The sequence below is a fragment of the Mangifera indica genome, chromosome 12 (genome assembly GCF_011075055.1).
Source record: "Mangifera indica cultivar Alphonso chromosome 12, CATAS_Mindica_2.1, whole genome shotgun sequence".
Classification (NCBI taxonomy): Eukaryota; Viridiplantae; Streptophyta; class Magnoliopsida; order Sapindales; family Anacardiaceae; genus Mangifera; species Mangifera indica.
This window is the reverse complement of record NC_058148.1, coordinates 5,107,370-5,125,289: the sequence shown is the minus strand read 5'-3', so window position 1 is coordinate 5,125,289 and position 17,920 is coordinate 5,107,370. Positions and strand designations below refer to the sequence as shown.

At 33.4% G+C, this 17,920-nt stretch overlaps 1 protein-coding gene and 1 long non-coding RNA gene across 5 annotated transcripts; one reads left to right on the top strand and one right to left on the bottom strand.

Annotated features, from left to right (window-relative positions):
* Positions 1-1,262: 1,262 nt before the first annotated feature.
* On the top strand, positions 1,263-8,364 carry LOC123193392. Of its 2 annotated transcripts, none has more exons than XR_006497076.1 (5): positions 1,263-1,535; positions 3,296-3,422; positions 5,169-5,333; positions 6,502-7,305; positions 8,228-8,317. It is a non-coding gene; the product is annotated as an uncharacterized LOC123193392 (long non-coding RNA). The 2 variants fall into 2 exon arrangements; XR_006497077.1 differs by having other exon boundaries at positions 1,265-1,535; positions 6,502-7,228; positions 8,228-8,364.
* On the bottom strand, positions 3,507-16,876 carry LOC123193391 (transcriptional activator DEMETER-like). 3 transcript variants are annotated; one of them, XM_044606359.1, is made up of 20 exons: positions 16,738-16,876; positions 15,267-16,259; positions 12,689-14,455; positions 12,185-12,574; positions 11,409-11,499; positions 9,925-11,311; positions 9,712-9,791; positions 9,537-9,621; positions 9,358-9,449; positions 9,210-9,278; positions 9,059-9,095; positions 8,871-8,953; positions 8,208-8,645; positions 7,641-7,677; positions 7,500-7,557; positions 7,062-7,201; positions 6,917-6,982; positions 6,481-6,595; positions 6,350-6,388; positions 3,507-3,956 (listed from the first exon to the last, which is right to left on the bottom strand). In XM_044606359.1, exons 2-20 carry the CDS (start codon positions 16,102-16,104, stop codon positions 3,841-3,843), a joined length of 5,928 nt encoding a protein of 1,975 aa, XP_044462294.1. In that variant the 5' UTR covers positions 16,105-16,259; positions 16,738-16,876; the 3' UTR covers positions 3,507-3,840. The 3 variants fall into 3 exon arrangements, with proteins under 3 accessions (XP_044462294.1, XP_044462295.1, XP_044462296.1); XM_044606360.1 differs by having other exon boundaries at positions 12,689-14,398; XM_044606361.1 differs by having other exon boundaries at positions 12,689-14,389.
* Between the last annotated feature and the right edge of the window lie 1,044 nt (positions 16,877-17,920).

The following is a 17,920-nucleotide window of genomic DNA, read 5'->3' as shown; positions in this document are numbered from 1 at the left end:
GGATCTTGATGGGGGTCAATTAACCTACTATAAATTGGCTAAGACTATGTTTTAAAACCTGATATAATATAACTTACCTATTCAAAATTATCATTCAGGGAGGTTTCTGAAGTAGAAGATCAAATCACATCAAGAGATAATCTCGACAGATAAAATATAAAAGTAGTACAAATATGTCACAACCACATTTAAATTCAAGTTCATCTAAAGATAAACAATGTCTTTGGTCTATCCTCCTAAGGGTAAACAATCACTAAATTCAAACTCTTTGTTTGGTGAATTGAGAAATTATTTAAATATTGATCACTATATTCTTGTATTGTGAAAAACACGTAAAAAACTTATTGTATACTTTCTACTATAACACGTGATTCTCCGATTTCTATTGTAGCATCTGAATAAGCTTCCAATGAATATGGATGAGTATCAAATCTCATAATATCAAACCTACATCTAAGTGTAGATAAAAATATTATGTGAATAAAAAATTAAATGATGACAAATTTTAAGATGTAAAATTTTGTTGTTGAAGAATTTAGATGCAAAAGAAAGTGAAAATATATATATTTTTACTAATTAGTTTATTTTTCCACAGATTATACATTTATTTTATTTATTGGGTTAGTAAAATATAACCATAAGTAAAAGCTTTTCTTATAAAATTTAAAGTCCTAAAAAAAAAAGTAAAAAAATAATAAATTTAAAGAATAAAAATTTAATCATTGATAGACTAATTTACAAAGCAGAAGGTAGTCCACCAAAAAACTCACGAAGATATAATTCTACTTTCAAAAATTGTAGGTTGACATAATTTATGAAGGGTTATATTTTTATGAGTTTTAACATGATACTCTTTGTAGCACAATAAATGTATCAATTTCGAAATAATTTGATCTGACATAACCTGTTATCGACATTACAATGAATAAGTCAAATTTAAATAATTTGATTTATAATCTACGAATAACTGGGACTAATTTCAATTTCGATCCTTTTAAATTTTAGAATTTATAATAATTATGGTTGCTTTCACTAATATTTCTTTTAATTGTTAAGTATTTTATTATTGATTTATTTTGAATGTAAACTAATTGTATATAATTATTAAAATTTCAAATTTATATAAAAATATATATAAAAGTGTATCGGTAGGCTTTCATATTATAAAAATACAGTAAAACGAACTCGAAAGCCAAAATATATATTAATAAATTGATCCCTTTAAAAAAATAAAATTTGAGACTTAAATGGACAAACTCGAAACTCCGGCCCAAAAAAATTTGTAGGAGCTCGATTGACACACCTATTTATATTGTTCTTTTAATCTTCTGGAGGAATCTAGATGAGATTTGAAGATATTTTTAATGCTAACCACTTTAATTAAAACAAAAACAATATGGAAAGGAGGGAAAGGAAGGGAAAAAATGGAGGGAAGAGCTGAAGGCGGCAAATCAATTCTAATATCCGAAATAGACTTTCTCTTTCTAACTCTTTAATTTTCTCTGTCTAAAGTTGTCTGATTCAATCAATTTCAGGTATGTTTTTCTAATCTGTAGTTTACACATTTTTTTTAAATTCAGATTTCGATTGAGTTTACAATCTTATATCTAGTTTGTTGGCTCATTTGGTTGTTTATTTGTCGTGTTTGGTTGCCGAGAAAACAATGGAAAATAAAAAAAAAAAGCAGATAAGAAAATTAAAATTAACATTAGGAAGAGTGCAAACGGGAAATTCATGAGATTGATTATGCATTTCTGATCAGGCTTTTTAAGAGAATAGATTTCAGTTGTAGTAAAGATGAAGATTTAAGAACAGTATTGTTATTCGTTATGTAGAATATTTATCCATGCAATTTGATTTTAATAGTGTTACGGTTCATTATTTTTTAAAAACAAAAATGATATGAGTGTTGATGATTATAGGCTGCTTAAATGTGGAATTTGAGGTGAATATTGTAGATATAAACGAACTTGTCAATGCAATTGGTTTCCATGAGACTGCAAACTTCTTGTGTGGTTGCAAGTTGCAGAACTTTATGCTTGTATTCCAATACTTAGTTTTGAATCATTAACATTTAGCAATATGATGTTTTAGTAATTATGATAGTGAATGTGGATAAATTGGTGATCATATATATGTTTCTTGTATTAGGGAGATTTTATGGCTGTTTGGCTGGACGGTAGTTATTGAATGTTATAAGTGTTTTATCTGTTGCTAATTTCTTCTGTCTATTTATGTTGCTCATAAAAATCTAAGTGGGGTTGGGAATTTGCAGGTTTATTAAACTTTAAGAACTTTTATTGATGAATTAATGGCCTTTTTACTTTGCATGTCTAGTAACGAGTAGCTACTCATGTAGTGATGATAGGTTTTAGTTTTAGATAATCCCAGAATTCCTGTGGTGAGGATGCAGTTTTTGATCTCTTGAACATCTTAAAAAATTTGAGGTTGGCTATATAAAATTATTGTCTCATAACCTAATATTAATGAACTTTAAAAACTTCGAAGTAGAAGCAGAGAAGCACAGTTGGGTAAGAGATCTACCTTAGAAGATTACTGCTCCACCTCCGAGTGGTGGATTATTTCATTTAAGGATTTTCTCACAGTTTTAGTAGATGAAAAATTATTCTTTCTCATTGTATCACACTCATGTTTTAATAAATCTTGGGCTGTGTCAATGATCATCCATTTAAGACAGCTGTCCACAGTTTTGTTCTGTTGTTTTGTATTCTAACTTAGAGGGAAACTTGTTTGGAATGTTTCTTCATCTTTATTTTATATAATAATAGAATTTCAAACACTATTCAACTTTCCAACTCTGCACTGTAAACTCAAGAATCTTGGAATGAAACTTAGCCCAATTATTTTTGTTTTTGTTGAATATCATTGAATTTGTTTAGTTTTTTTTCTTTTTTAATGGATAAAGTATTCTTCAAACCTTTCAGATGCAAAAGAGGTGGCAATTATTGTTGATTGTAGTTCATAGGTAGGGGTTTCATTACCATTATGTCTAACTCTTGCTGGGTTTTATTAACAAATTAGGAATTAAGGGCTTTCCCTTTCTTGATATAATTCATCCTTTTGAAAGGTGGATGATATACTATTCTCTTGTTTGCAAATGTAACTTTCAGTTGCAAAGTGACAGAAGAGTTCATTTTCAATATAAAAATATTTTCATGGGTTTAGTTCTCATCCTGGATTTATATACTTTTTTTTTTCTGGGATGCTGGTTTAATTGAAACTCATATAGGGTTTACTGGGATACTGATTTAATTGAAAATTTTATTTTGTGTAGTTTGTAGAGGATGTGTACACTCCCTTGGGCATATGCCATATGCCAAAACTTGGTGTCAAAACTGGTGGGCCCATCTACATGCAGCTTGATAAATCTACTATGTCATGAACTATTCATTATGATGTGGGTAAGTTCAATCCACAATACTATTACATTCTTTCTTGCTAAATATGAGTGCAGCATTTCTTTTGCACGATTCATACTACACCAATTCATTTGCTAATCATAAAAAAATTGCTCATTTGAGCATGAATTGAGATTATAATTGTAAATACAAATTACATCCCATTTCCATGGGATCTCGCAATCTAATCTGAAACTTTCTTTTCACCGGCTAACATGAGGTGAATGCATTCTCATGTTAGAGAAAGAACAATGGAATGTACAACAATATGTTAGTCAAAATTCTTTTTTCTTCCTCAAGTCAGCAATCTTGTCTCCCCTTTTCAGTCAGATCATTATTGATACTTTTGCTGGTAATCATCGCTAATGATTGGATCATTATTATTACTTTGGCTGATAATCTTCTCCACATCATAGGCTGCTTATCTTTTGTTTTCAATTTTTGCTTTGGTTAACTTACTTGCTGGAAAGTGCAACCTTGCCATAAGAGGTCGGGGTGCTCGTGTTTTTTGGTCAAACCCCCTCACACAAACAAAACCTGCAAATCATTTTTCAAACATTTAGCAAGTAAAGCATGTCTGAATTATAGTAACCTCTAGACAGTACTAATGTTGCCAATCACTACTTGATACCTGTCAGGAGAAACCTTTGGGAATATTATTCAACAACTTGCCACATTGGCATTTACTTTTGAGTTCTAAATATACATAATGGCTTGACAAGGATAATATCCTCATTTTCAGCCAAGGCTTTAAGCTTAAACAATTTATAGCTTACTGGCTTGCAATTTTCAAACATGAAAGATGACTTATTTGGTAGTTTAGTTTCTGATCTCTTATCTGTGTGATGATAACTTTTAAAATTTGGAAAGTATTCAAGTTTTTAGCTTCAGGTGTAAATAGTTTATGTTATAGTTCCTTAAGAATTTCATGATTGTTTAAGAGGATATATACAATTTCACTACTACTATGAGTGCTCTCTGGTCATGTGAAGGAGGATGTGATAAATAACTAGGAGAGTGGATGAAACAAGTATAACGTTCAAATATGAATGACTTAAGATTATGGTTAAATTATGTGATTAGATTTCTTGGATTTGTATGTGTCCCGCATTAGCCTTCAGTCTTATGAGTCTATGAATTTTCTAAATATCGATAGTGTATAAAAAGTGTCTTTAAGAGAACCTTGTTCGTCTCAAAAACAAGATTAGGCATAGGTCAATCTAATTCTCATATGAATACATAACTAACTGTCTTCTTTATTAATTTAAAATCGTTTGTATCCAATTTTTTCCTTTCTTTTTGTGTGAATAAATACAATTATATGATTTGTACAAGATATGATTAACATTGCATATGACAACTCAAATTTCTTCACATATTATACAGTTGGTGAACAAATTTGTGATATATGAATTGTCAGTGTAACAACGTGTTCATCCATGATTGTGTCTAAAAGAATGACTGTAGGACCAATAAATGTATGTCTTTATATTTATGATTTAATAGTAGTTAATAGGAAAAGGTTGAAATGCGTATTTACGATTGCGTAATAGTTAATTGCAAAAGGTTAAAATCTGTGTAAAAGACACAAGACAGATGTCGTGCTCAAAAGATCGCTTATTTGGCTTAATGGTCACACATTATGATTAACAAGTTTTGATAATGTGTAATTATAATGTTATATAGCTTCATTTATTGGTGAGCTACATGATGAATAATAACAACTTAAATCCATATTTATTCTTACAGATGTCCAAAAGATTTTAAAGGACATTGACATGGAGTCATTATCAATGTCATTGTTGGAAAGTTAGATTTGAAGTGAAGTTATGGTTCATCTGAGAAACCTCCTAGATGGAAGCACTTCCTTAAAACTAACAACTTGTTGCAAGTTTGGAACTTATGGAACAATAAGTAAGCCTTACTATTTCTATTTCCTTTTTGATTGTTATATTTTCGAGGTATTGAATTCTGACAGCATACTGACTCTAAACCCTAGCGCACACTAAGGCAACTTATCATATAGCACAAATTGTACTTTGCCAGTGGATTGAGACAAATTTTAGGTGTTCCCCTAGTTTTTCTCTTTCATAACTATTCAAATCTGTTAATTATATGTGTGTCAATTAATCAAATTTTTATTATTTTGGTAATATGAGTAGGATCTTTTATATCTTTGGCATTCTTAGATAGATAATTTAACTAAGTTGTTATCTAGAATCTATATACTAATGTATCTGGTACTAGGGTTGATCGGAATTTCATTGGTTTTTTGGTATTTGTTTTTGTCATCAAAGATAGAGGTTTGCTATATTATAATGTAGTTGACTACAGTACTTAATATTATTAGAGTTGTCTTATTAAGGACACAAAAGAACAAAATTTATTTATTTCGATGCTTATTGTCAAAAAGACAAACACAAACTGTTTACGTGTTAAAACAACACCTGAGTTAATATGTTTGTCAGAGACTTGGACTATTTCAATGAAAATGGTTTTTGCAGTTATTAATGTAATATTACTGGATGTGCTTTTGATTACTCACAAGTTTCTCTTTTTCTTATTCATCCACTTCTTGAGGAAGTTGGCTACTTTTGGTCACGGGTATCACTTGGTTTTTTATATAACCTTGATAATTTTTACTTTGTAAACATATCACAGGTGTGCTTAATTCAATTTCTTAAGTCTTTAAATGGGGTGATATCTACGGGAAGAATTAAATATCATATGAGTTAATCTACACTGAAAGCAAAAGAAAAGCACACTAGTTTTTCCTGTTGTTTTTATGTGGTATGTATTTTAAGTGGAAGTTATCTATCATTTTCATCCAAAGTAGGTAAGGCATATATAGAATTAATTAAGTATATACTTAACAACCAAAGCTGATAAGGTAGCATGAAAAATTAAAGATAGGATTTCATTATACATACCTCTCCAAAAGCAGTACTGTATCCCCTCTGTTGTAAGGCCTAGAAGGCAAATAATTTTGTAAGCTATTTTTTTTTCAATTTCATAATTAGATTGGACAAGAATGTTTTATAGAATTTGTGTTATCTCTCACCTTTGAATATTGATGATACAGATGTTCCAAAGTAAACAGTACGCCTTGGCAGATTCCATACCCATTCTCTTGGAACATGGATTGGATTGAGGCTAGACTCATGATCTGCAAACATCTGCATGTATTCACAATTAACCGGTTAGTTGAATGGATTGATTCATAAAGGAGTCTGAGGTACATGAGTTGTGCCACATTATCATACAACAACATAATAAAAATGTATTACGTGTGTAGATTAGTTAGTAATAAATCCATACATGACAGGTTTATATTCTGCTAAGTAAAAATGATAGGGCACAATGAATGTACCCTCGAGTATTATATTGTAACAGTAAACACACTATTTCAAAGTGCATGGGTGAGGTATGGTACAAGGTTTGGCTGGTGATTCTTCCAAGGGATGAGGAGTTAGTAGATGGCCATTTTTTGTATTTACCTCATTAACTTGAAAGTATGTTCCATTGAGTGGGAAGCTTCCTCTCATTGCTGTTCTACAAGGTATCTGAACACGAGAATCAAGGTTTAATCATGCTATTTTTGGCTTATTGTATGTACCATTAAATCATAAAACAGTTTTTTACCAGAAGAGTTCCCCTGACTGTTTGTGAATTGGCTTCTCTCATACTATTACATGAAAAGCATGTCATCTCATTGCATAACTTTCCTGATTCTTGTGACCCACAGTTTTTTCCAGGTGGCTGAATTGAATCGGCAGTTTCACCTAATGACACATGTTGCAGCAGCAAAAGTTAGCACTCAAACATAATGCAATATAGTAGCCATTAGTACTCAAAGATCTTGCAATATGTTTACAAGGCGCCAACGGTAATCAGGGTTACAATCCTGCATTTTCACCGTATTGACTGAATATCAACATTTCATGGAGCCAAATATGACATTCTTAACACAATATAAATCTCTTTAATCACAGCAGTTTGGTGAATGGTTTTTGATTCTCAACATTGTTGAGACCACTTCTATTCTGGAATAAGATCTTGGATATCGTGATTTGTGCTTACCTGGTGTCCATATAGCAAGGAGATATGGGCTGGGATCATCAGGTTCCCGCCCATCCATCTGTGAATTCAGTAGTCTAACGGTTAAACAACTTACATAATCGAAGATATTGAAAATTTTATATTAGAGAATAAAAAACTAACCCCTTTTAGCAGAGGATGAGAATCTGGAAGTTCATACCTGTATTATACCAGGGACTTGTTAGAGCAAATAATATAAGATTTAATTGATTCTCAAAGTTTAATGTTGCTCGAAACAAATTGGCCGTTAATTTGAATGGAAAATGTCTCTGGCCTTAACTCTGAGGTCAAGAATACAAAAACCCCCTTGGGCCACCGAGAATGTGAAGTATGTGGAAGCAGCCTCCACTAGAAAGGTCTGAGGGACTTTTGGGTATCCGAAAAAAAAAAAAGGAAAGAATAGTTTTGCCAATTATTAATAGCAATAGAATGAGTCAGACCTTTATATCAAGTCACCGAATTATTTCCAAGTGCCAGTTACCATGTTTTTAGCAATGATAAGTTTAATTAGTTACAGATTTGAGATTGCTAGTGCTAAATTGAACTTGCAGCATCATGCAGTAATTGTCTAAAGACGTGGACAAATATGGATTCTATTTTATCTAACTTGGCCTAGCTTAGTTGATAAATATTTTCTATTTTCTTCTTCAAAGATTACTGCTCATAAGACTATAGAAGAGATCCACTTACACTTGATGCTCTGTACGCAGGCGACTCACGTTCTTGAGTTTGGGAGCAGGAATTGAAGCAGCGTCCGGGTCTAAAGCAACTAGAGCCTTAGACATGTCACCTTCTTGAAGCTCCATGTTCTTTTGCATAAAGTTCTGCACATTCACTGTAAACTCTTCAATATTGAGTTTTATCGTTGGGATTTCATCAGGATCCTCATAAAAAGTGTCCTCAATGTCGCTTGCTGATATTTCTGTCAATTCTGGCTCTGGTGTTGCTGGTTCTTCAATTATGGGTTCACACTTGCCAATATCACGCCCTGCTTCTCTGATTGACTTTTCTTCAGGTGGGGGTAATAGCACAGGATTGAAAACTGGGGCAGGGTTTTGTTCAGTTGTAGTAGGAATGGTTGAACTCACCATACTCTTTTCCTCAGGGCCTGGCAATGCAAGTCTTGCACTGATCCAAGCAGGAAAAGCGTTCAGTTTTATTAAGATTACATGCAAAATCAATTTGGATGGGAAATGAAATAGGTGCCTTTGACTAGAAAGTTAATTCATTCCATCCAACTTCATGTTTTATCAGATAATTATTATTATTATTATTATTTTTTTGGGGGAGTGGTGGGAGAGGCCCCGGATAAAAGTGGGAATAGTACTATTAATTGCAGTTTAGAATGCTAACCTTGCAAAAGCACTTGCAAAGTGTCTGCACTCTCCTCTCATTGGACATGCATTGCAATTTGGTTTGCTCTTTGTACAGAAAACCTGTTTAGATGTTGAAACGGAAAACATTTAGAAACCTTTTATATGGTTCTGTGATTTGCTCACTATTTGTGCTTTGTCAAAGTTCAAAGCGAACAGACAACATACCTTTCCAAATGTAATCAGTTGGTAATGTAACTCATATCTGTATCATGACGGTAAAGCAATCAGTAAAGCCTTTAGCAGAATGGGAGCAATTCTTTATGAGGTAAATATATCTAGAGGAAACACTACTTTAATGTGAGGTTGTTGGTCTTACAGTGTTCGTTGATCGAGTTTGCACAATCTTGGCCACAGATATTTCTGTATTGATTCCAATATTGGGTATCTACAAGAGGTTTCTGTTTAGTGTTTTTGAGTAGATGGAAAAATGGGGGTTGATTGCTTAGTGAAATCATGGTACTTACAGCTCCAAGAGGTGTAACTGAAGAGATTCAGGCAGTGGTTGCAGAGGGACCCATCCCAATCTAACTGCTATGCGTCCAACATTTGTGTCAACCTATATTAAAAAACAAATGTAAGACTATGATTGTCAGTTGTTCACCTCTTGTAAGTGTTACAATTTGGTAGCTTCAGGTAACATTACCGGAAAGGCAAGATGATGAAGAGTTAACAGCCTCACACATTCTACACTTTTTAACCCCAATCCACGTATGCTTAATAAATAATCCCTGCAGCACATGCATATTTATTAAATTAAAAGGTATTAATTCTGAAGTGGGAGTAATTGGAAGATTTGGGTTGAAAGTTTGAGAAAGTACTTTGCTTTGTCAGGGGGAACATCTCTTAACCATTCAAGATCAATGCTTCCATGTTCCCGGGCAATTCTATTTAAGAAATCCTGCAATGTTTAAATCAATTATTAAGTTGTTCCAAGAATATTAAATTAATTTTGCATTATATGTTCATGGAATCATTTGGAGCTGATCTTAGAAAATTTTCTTGATTTTCAAGCAAGAATTTAATACACATACCTGTATTCTCTCTGCTAGCATGTTGTTCATCCCTCTTTCTTTGATAGCTTTAGAAATCTCATCAACATGGGCACATCTCACTGCTTCATAGTCCAATGAGTCGATTGTGTCTTTAGGTCTTTCCTTTTTCTTACCATTGCCCAAGACCTGTTTTCTTAACATGTCCCAGTCCATTGTATTCTTTTTAGCAGCATCAATCTTCCCTTTTTTTGACTTTGAAATACTGGGATTTGCCCCGCCATATGCTTTAGAAAGTGCTTGCTCCTTTGAATTTGGGTTAACTGTTGTATTTTCTGGGACCTTATTCACTGCAGATACTCTTTTTTCTAAATGAAATGTTTTTTCTGCAACCTCCCTGCAATTCGGTACATTCTGCATTGTACTATTCTGCCCCTGAGCCAGTGTTTCAACATGATTAATAGGCTCTCTAAGTGGCATGCTTTCACCATTTTGTTGATTACATTTTTTCTGAGACCCTGGTTGAGAAATATTTTGTTGTGGCATTGATTGCTTGCTTAATTTTGCATGTGTGCGCACTGGTGGCATTTCTTCTGAAATTGGTAATCCATTCTGTTGGACTGTTGTTTCACCCACATCTTCTGCCAGCTGTCCATTTCTTCTGCTATCTTTTCCCTTTGGATACCCAGAATCAGTTGAATGCCAGGAAGATAGGCAGTCGCCACTGCAGATCTCAGAGCTTTCCAATACTTCTGAGTACCAATTCATTTGTGGCTGATACTTGGGGGAAGGGAGTAGTGGCACCTGATTCTGTGAATCGTCAAAATTGAGTAATTGAGTAAAAGTTAAAGAGCTGCCAAAGTTCTCCATGCTGTCCAGTCTTGAGTCTTGTTGGCTGTTTTCTGTATCATTTGACGACTTGTGCCCATTCCCATAACCCTCTTGAAAAAGTGAGTTCACATTTATGCAACTGTTGAGATCCTGAAACAAGGCTGCATTTCTCACTTGTAGAAAATGTGTTGAACCATGAACCTGTTTAGGTCTGCACCCAGAAATAGGGTCTTCTGCTTCAGAGTTAGAGCCTGAAGAGGATTTGATTCCTCCACTGCCTTGAAGGATTGAAGAACTAAAAGAATCTTGTGATGATACGACTTCTTCCTCCAAGCTATGACTATGTGCCTCCAATAAGCTTGTTTTTTCTATCCCTGAGATATTTCTTTCTCTCTGACGTTCTGTCAATTCATGCGGGGTTATAGCATTTTGACCGCAGAGTGGATTCCTTAATACCTGTTCATTCCATTGGATGGAAACATTTGGGCTCGGCATACATACTTCTGGTTCTTCAACTGATATGTTTGTACCATCTATGTTGCATCTCTTGTTGTTTGACTTGAGAGGAAATCGTGCTGCCAAAGACATGAAGGCAGAGCTGCATAATGAAGAAAAAGTCAAGAAATTGTTCAGTTGTGCTTCGTTTTTCCATTTGTTCAATTTGTTATATGAAGCATATTGAAACCTTGAATTACCTTGAGAGATGGTCAGAAACATTCTGAGTTAGGAAAACTCCTATCACTGAGTCAACAACTGACCCCTTCCATTTCGAGAAGCGTCTATCACCTGTAAGAAAATTGTTTATATGTTAATAAATTTGTAGCTAACTTTTAACATCGACTAAGAGATTCCAGACTCAGTTTATGTTAATTCTTGGTATGTGGTAAGTGATAAAATCTATTGTCTGCATGACAGATGCTTGCTGGACAATGGGAAAATGAAGAGACTACATTGTTTAAAAAGAATATTGCCTATGCCAGTGAGTTTTGTTTTATTTACATTTCATGTGAAATGAGTATTTGCTGTAGTGTGCACTTTTCTCCAGACATCCATCTGGATCTTGTGGAAGTTTACCTTCTTGTTAGCTACAAAACTGGCACCCTTATATAAGTTCAATTTGCCAAGAAAAATGATGCTAGAAATTTCAACTAATATGCTAAAGGACATTGGCTTGCAAGAGTTTGAGAGTTTAAGAATAATTTATATCTGTTTCTTCATCCTAAGTCTTGTTTTGCTTTTGCTAAATACTACTTCCAGTTCAAAGTAAAGTCACTGTAATTTCATGTGATAGTTATTCTGTCTGCCCTATTGTTGATCATTCTTAATTACTTATGCAATTATGTGTTTACGAGTTATAGCTACAATTTTGAAGGACATAAAGTAGAGATGGCTGAATCGAGGCTGCATAATATGAACATAGTAGACTATAGAATAATTGGAATTTAAGGGCTATAAATGTAATGAATTATACCTTGTACAAGATGCATTCTTGCAATGAATGAATTAGCTCGTCCTTGAAAAACTTTCCTCTCCTCTTCCCACCATTTTTCCTTTTCCTCATCCATCCCTTCAAGGCCTTCACTTCCTTCCTTGCCCATCAATAGACTCCAGATTCTATTAGTCTCTGGGTCAAGGTCCACTTTAGGCCTTGGCTTACGTTTCTTGATGAAGTCAAAACCTTCATATGGAACAATTGTACCATCTTGTTTGTATGGAACAATTTTTCCATCTTGATTGTATGGAACAATTGCATTCTGCACTTGCTCTTGTACCTGGCCAGACGTTCTGTTGAGATTGAGAGCTTTGAATTTATTTATAATCTCATCCATTGAAATAGGATAAATCTGTTTATTTGGCAGTCCTGCATAAAATAGCAAAAGAGTTTGATACAATGATGTTAATTGAATGAGCTGGGAAACTACGTTAGCCTCTTGAGATGCTTTATTTGATAAAATTCACTTATCATGGACAGTACCTTTTATTTTTGCAGAATACTGCAGATGATCTTGCAAGACTTCTCCATGTTCTGATTGCATCTGATCCCTTCCAGATGAAGTTGATTTGCCTAAATTGCATTTAACATTCTGCTTTGCTGAACCATTAGTGTGGCAAGTTTTCCTTGCTAGCCTGTCTGCAGGTGAGGGGGCTTTGCCTGGGCGAGTAGGTTGGAGCAGGTTACATCTCTCACTTGCCATTAAGGGTACAGAGTCAGGGATTGAAGTCAATCCAATAGTCTCTCTCAATTTTTCTGCACTTAAATGCTGCTTAGAATGAATCTGGTTTGGCAAGTTACCCTCATAAGCCATAGATTGAGGATCCCAGTCAATAAGCCTCTTGACCACTTCACCATCCCCTATCTGATGGCTACTCCCATTGATATGATTGACACGTTTTGTTTGAACTTGATGTGAGCAACATTTGATTGCATCTGTACCCCAAAGGTTGCTGTTTATGTTTGTATGTCGTCCATTCTCAATTTTATTGTTTTTGTTTGAACCTACACCAACAATGTTGCTGTTTTGGTGGCATCCATTCATCTGAAAAATATCTTGGTACAATAATGAAGAACCCATTGAATTTTCAGTATGTGGATGTGTCTGCTCAATTGCATGGCCATATCTTCTCTTGAATCCCCTTGCTTCTTTCAAACTGGACAAAACCTGTGATTGAGGGATAGTTGAAAATATCACTCTTGTTTTCTCAAAGTTTCCAAAAATGGTTTCCGCTGGAGACACTGTCTCTCCAATTCCTTTTGCATTAATATGTTGCTGGATATGAGTGTTTCCATTTCTGCTACTCTTTTGGCATGGTTGAGCTGTTTTAGTGTCTACGTTACTTGCTATGACATTTAAACCTTTGTTGCAGGGATCTTTTCTTGCAAGTGGTGAAGATGCAACTGCATGCCTTTCTGGTATTGATATGTTATCAACCAGAATTTGATTCATGGAAAGGGTATTGGTATTAACAATTCCTGGTTGTTGATTTACTGTGGGCAAATTATTCTGATGGCCAATCAGCATGGTTGACTTTGTTCCGCTTATTCTGTTGGTTAATTCTGTGGCTTGAGAATCCAAGTTTAAATTAAAAGTCCCCGGGTGCCTTTGTTGCATTTCTTCCAGATGACTAATTACTTCACTCTGACTTCCTTTTCTGGACTTCTCAAAATCAAAATTCAATGATCTTCTGCATGATTTTGCAGGAGGTTCAGCACTAGGATCAGTAGTCTCCCTCAAAACATCTTCTGGTTGATTTGCTGATTCTTTCAGGTCTTTCTTCCGCGTATACCTTCTCTTCTCACCAGGAGTCTTTTTTTCAGTCTTTTTGGGTTTTTCTACAAATACTTTTGGCCTGACCTTTTTTCTTTTCGGTGGTTTCTGTTGGGGTGTCTTGTTAAGGTCAATTCCCTGGTCACCCCCATTATCCAAATCCTTTTTTTCCTCAAGTGCTGTTGAAATGGCAGAAGACGACATATCTTTGTGAAAGAATTCATCAGAAATGAGCTGAGTACCTTCATTCCCAATGGGCATGACTGAGGTTTCTTGTTTGTCTTTTTCTGGAGTTGAGATTTCATTCATTGAGAAATTTACTGTCATAGAAACCTGATTATTTGCCAACTTCTTCAACTGACGATCTGGTGTTACCGGTGAGATTGGCAATGTGGTAGTGATGCTTGGACCTGCACAAGCTGCAGTACTTGGTGAATTCAGTTTGTAGTTGGATCCATAAGTAACAAGCAATCCATCTGTACAGAAAGTAATATTTTACTGAAATCATAGGAGATTGAAAGCATGGAGTGTCAAGAAGTTGTAACCTTTTTCTCTTTTTACTTTGTAATTTTATTATTAATCACATTATAATAGTTATTTTTGTAGAACATATTAATGATACATTACCTTCTCTCCACATAAAAAACAAAAGAAAAAAAAAAACAGTTTCACCTCTGCACGTTTATCCAGATGAAAATTGTGCAATGCTCTGTTTTCATGATTCCTCTAAAGTGAATCTCTCTAAAATGATGAAATTCATTTTCAAAAAACCTCCATTGCAAGGCAGCTTATAGATTTTTGGAGATCATGGCAGAGTAAATTGAGGCCATAGCATAGAGAAGGCAATCAATGTTTGCCTAAAACTTTCTGCGCCCTAAGGATTTGTTACAGTAATTGATGTTTGGTCTAAGTTTTTTTCTTTGTTTTCTTTTTTTTTTCTTTTTTGGGCCCCATTTAATTTGAAGAATTAGAAAGGAATAGCTAATTTTTATTCATAACACTGAAAAGCCCCTATAACTTTCGAAAAGTTTTTAGAAAATGCTACATTGGTAATTTGCTTTAGCTCAGCAAAAGATTCAATCTCCATGGTCTAATCAAAATTCAGCAAGAAGACACGAGCACACATGTGAGAAATCTTTTATGGTGATTACTAAATACATGTAGGATTTTGAGCAATTGAATGCTATCAGATAAAACCAATCAAGTATCAAATGTACATAGATTTTTTTCTACCTCTAATTGGTTTGTCATTTCAAGAAATATCGACAGACAAACTTAATTACTTACCTTGGGATATCTGCTGAAAGCCGGAACTGTTACTCAATGGATTTGAGCCAAAGTGAATTTGATTGTGAACCAAATTAGTTGAATCAGAATCTCTCCAACTGCTAACTTGAGATTGCAAACCTGGAATTAGAGGTGCATTTGCCATGCTTGTACTTCTGCCTTGAGTTTTGTTGGGAGAGGCAAATGCTGCCGCATTATTTATTGCCAAAAGTTCAGCTACTGTCTTAACATTCCAGCCTGCGCTATTATTATGCAAGGCTGGTCTGTAGGAGGCTGCAATTTGGTTGATCATTCCACTTCTCTCAGCCACACCAATATTGCGACCACCACAATACCCTTCACTTTGAGTGACTTGTCCAACCGGATTCAAATTATGAACACCCCCATTGTAATTTAGCAACTCTTGTAAATGAATAGTGCCTCTATTGTAATTTGGCAGCTCTTGTAGATGATTAACACCTCTACTGAAATTCGGCAGCTCTTGTATATGATTAATGCTTCTACTGTGATTTGGCAGCTCTTGTATATGATTAATGCCTCTACTGTAATTCGGCAGCTCTTGTATATGATTAACGCCTCTACTGTAAATCGGCAGCTCTTGTATATGATTAATGCTATGATTGTAATGTAGCATCTCTTGCATATTTCCAACAGGCAACCCAGCCATTTCTTGCCAGTTTTCTCTTGCCAGTGGTCTCTCATGTCTGTCTATTGCCACTGGACTAGATCTCACAGGAATTGACTTTTTAGGAGTAACTGGCATCCAAGTACCCATGATCTGGAATTTTTTCTCTCTTGAAACTGAAACCTCCTCCCCGAACTTAGTTCTGGGACTCATTAAACCAACATAAATTACAAAGATAAATTAATAAATCTACCTCTCTTCCAAGCTCCAATTCTCCTCTACTCACTAAATTAAGCAGCAAAATCGCCACGATTCCAATTTTACAACAACCCCCTCCCTCCTATGCCTCCCCATTGTCTGAATTTATCCTGCAAAAACTCCCCAAACACATTCCTCACTCAAATAAACAATCATAATCTAATAAAATCCAAAAATTAAAAACACAAATTAAGACAGAACCAAATATAGAGATAAAAAAAGATCCCGCAGGTAACAAAACAAAATAGAATCTTTAACATAAATGCTGCCAAGTTATTTCTGAACAACTGAAGACAGCCATAATTCTTATCTTTAACTCTCTGCAAAAACATGGTCAATATGAACAACAATGGAAACAAAATAAAAACAATTTAGTAAAACCATAACTCAATCAGATTATATGAATTGTATTTATTTCTTCATTACTACTGATTAATAACTTAATAAATAAATAAAATTATGACAAAATCTTGAGCGAATCTTTTTTGATATTCACACATGAGATGTAACTAAAATTAGGAAAAAAGTATAATTAAAGTTAAATTAGAAATAAATAGAAAAAATGTATTCACATGCAGCTCGACTCACCGATCTGCTAGAGAGTCATCATGTTGGAAATGCCGGAGAAACTTTGAGTCAGTCTTCAAACTCTCATGAATTAGAAAGAAAGAGAGAGGAAATAAAAAATAGAGAGAGAAAAAGAAAACTAAATTGATACTGTAATTTAATTTTTGTTTTAAACTAAAACAATAAATAAATAAATAAAAGAATAATTATTACACTTGCTCGACACTCCTTTTTCTTTTTTCTTTTTTCTTTTTATAATTTCCCAAACACGCACTTTCACATATCGGTCTGTGAAATTAAATAAAAAATAAAATAAAAATTTCGGATGATAATCATTTCATTTGTTGATCATATGTAAGTTTGTAATAACTTGGACTTATTAATTTATATTTTTTAAAAAGTTTTTTTATTCCTCTTATTTAGAGATGGGAATTTTAATTCGAAATTTTTAATCATAATAAAAAAGAAATTCTTTAATAAAAACAAAAAATAAGATGTAGATAAAAAATATCTTTGTAATCAATGATAGAGATACATGTGTCATATCTTCGCTCTTTTATATTAATATTTTTGTTTAAAATATTAACATATCTTTATAATTTTGGATTATTTATGTTTTTATTGTGCATATTAATCTAGTTAATATATGATATTGCTGACATTTGAAATAATTGATTGGTTTTAATTTTAGTTAATTTTATTATTTAATATATTTATATTGTATTTAAAAAATATGAGAAGATAATTTTTCTTACGAGGACAAGAACAGATGAGAGATAGAAAATAGATTTCTTTTTGTAGGAAAGAAATAAGAAATCTTTGTTATCACTGTAATAAAGATAGACAAAAAATGAGATTCTCTTGTGGGAACCAGGAGAGGATACCCCACCTTGTTGCCATCCCTACTCTTATTTGACTAAAATGGATAATTATATTTTTTAAATAAAAGATTTGCAAAACTCTTTGTAAGATTCTTAACAAACATTTATTAATATTATAAAATTATGTGAATCTAATTTTATATATTTAATTAGATAACTAAATAATATTAAATAAATTTAAATTAAGATAATTTAATTATATTATAATAAATTATCTGAATATTTAATTAAATATTTAAAATCAGATTCATACGAGATGTTACACCTTTCAATAAAAGCACTTGGCGGCCGTTATTTTACATTCCTTTTATAGAAATATATCG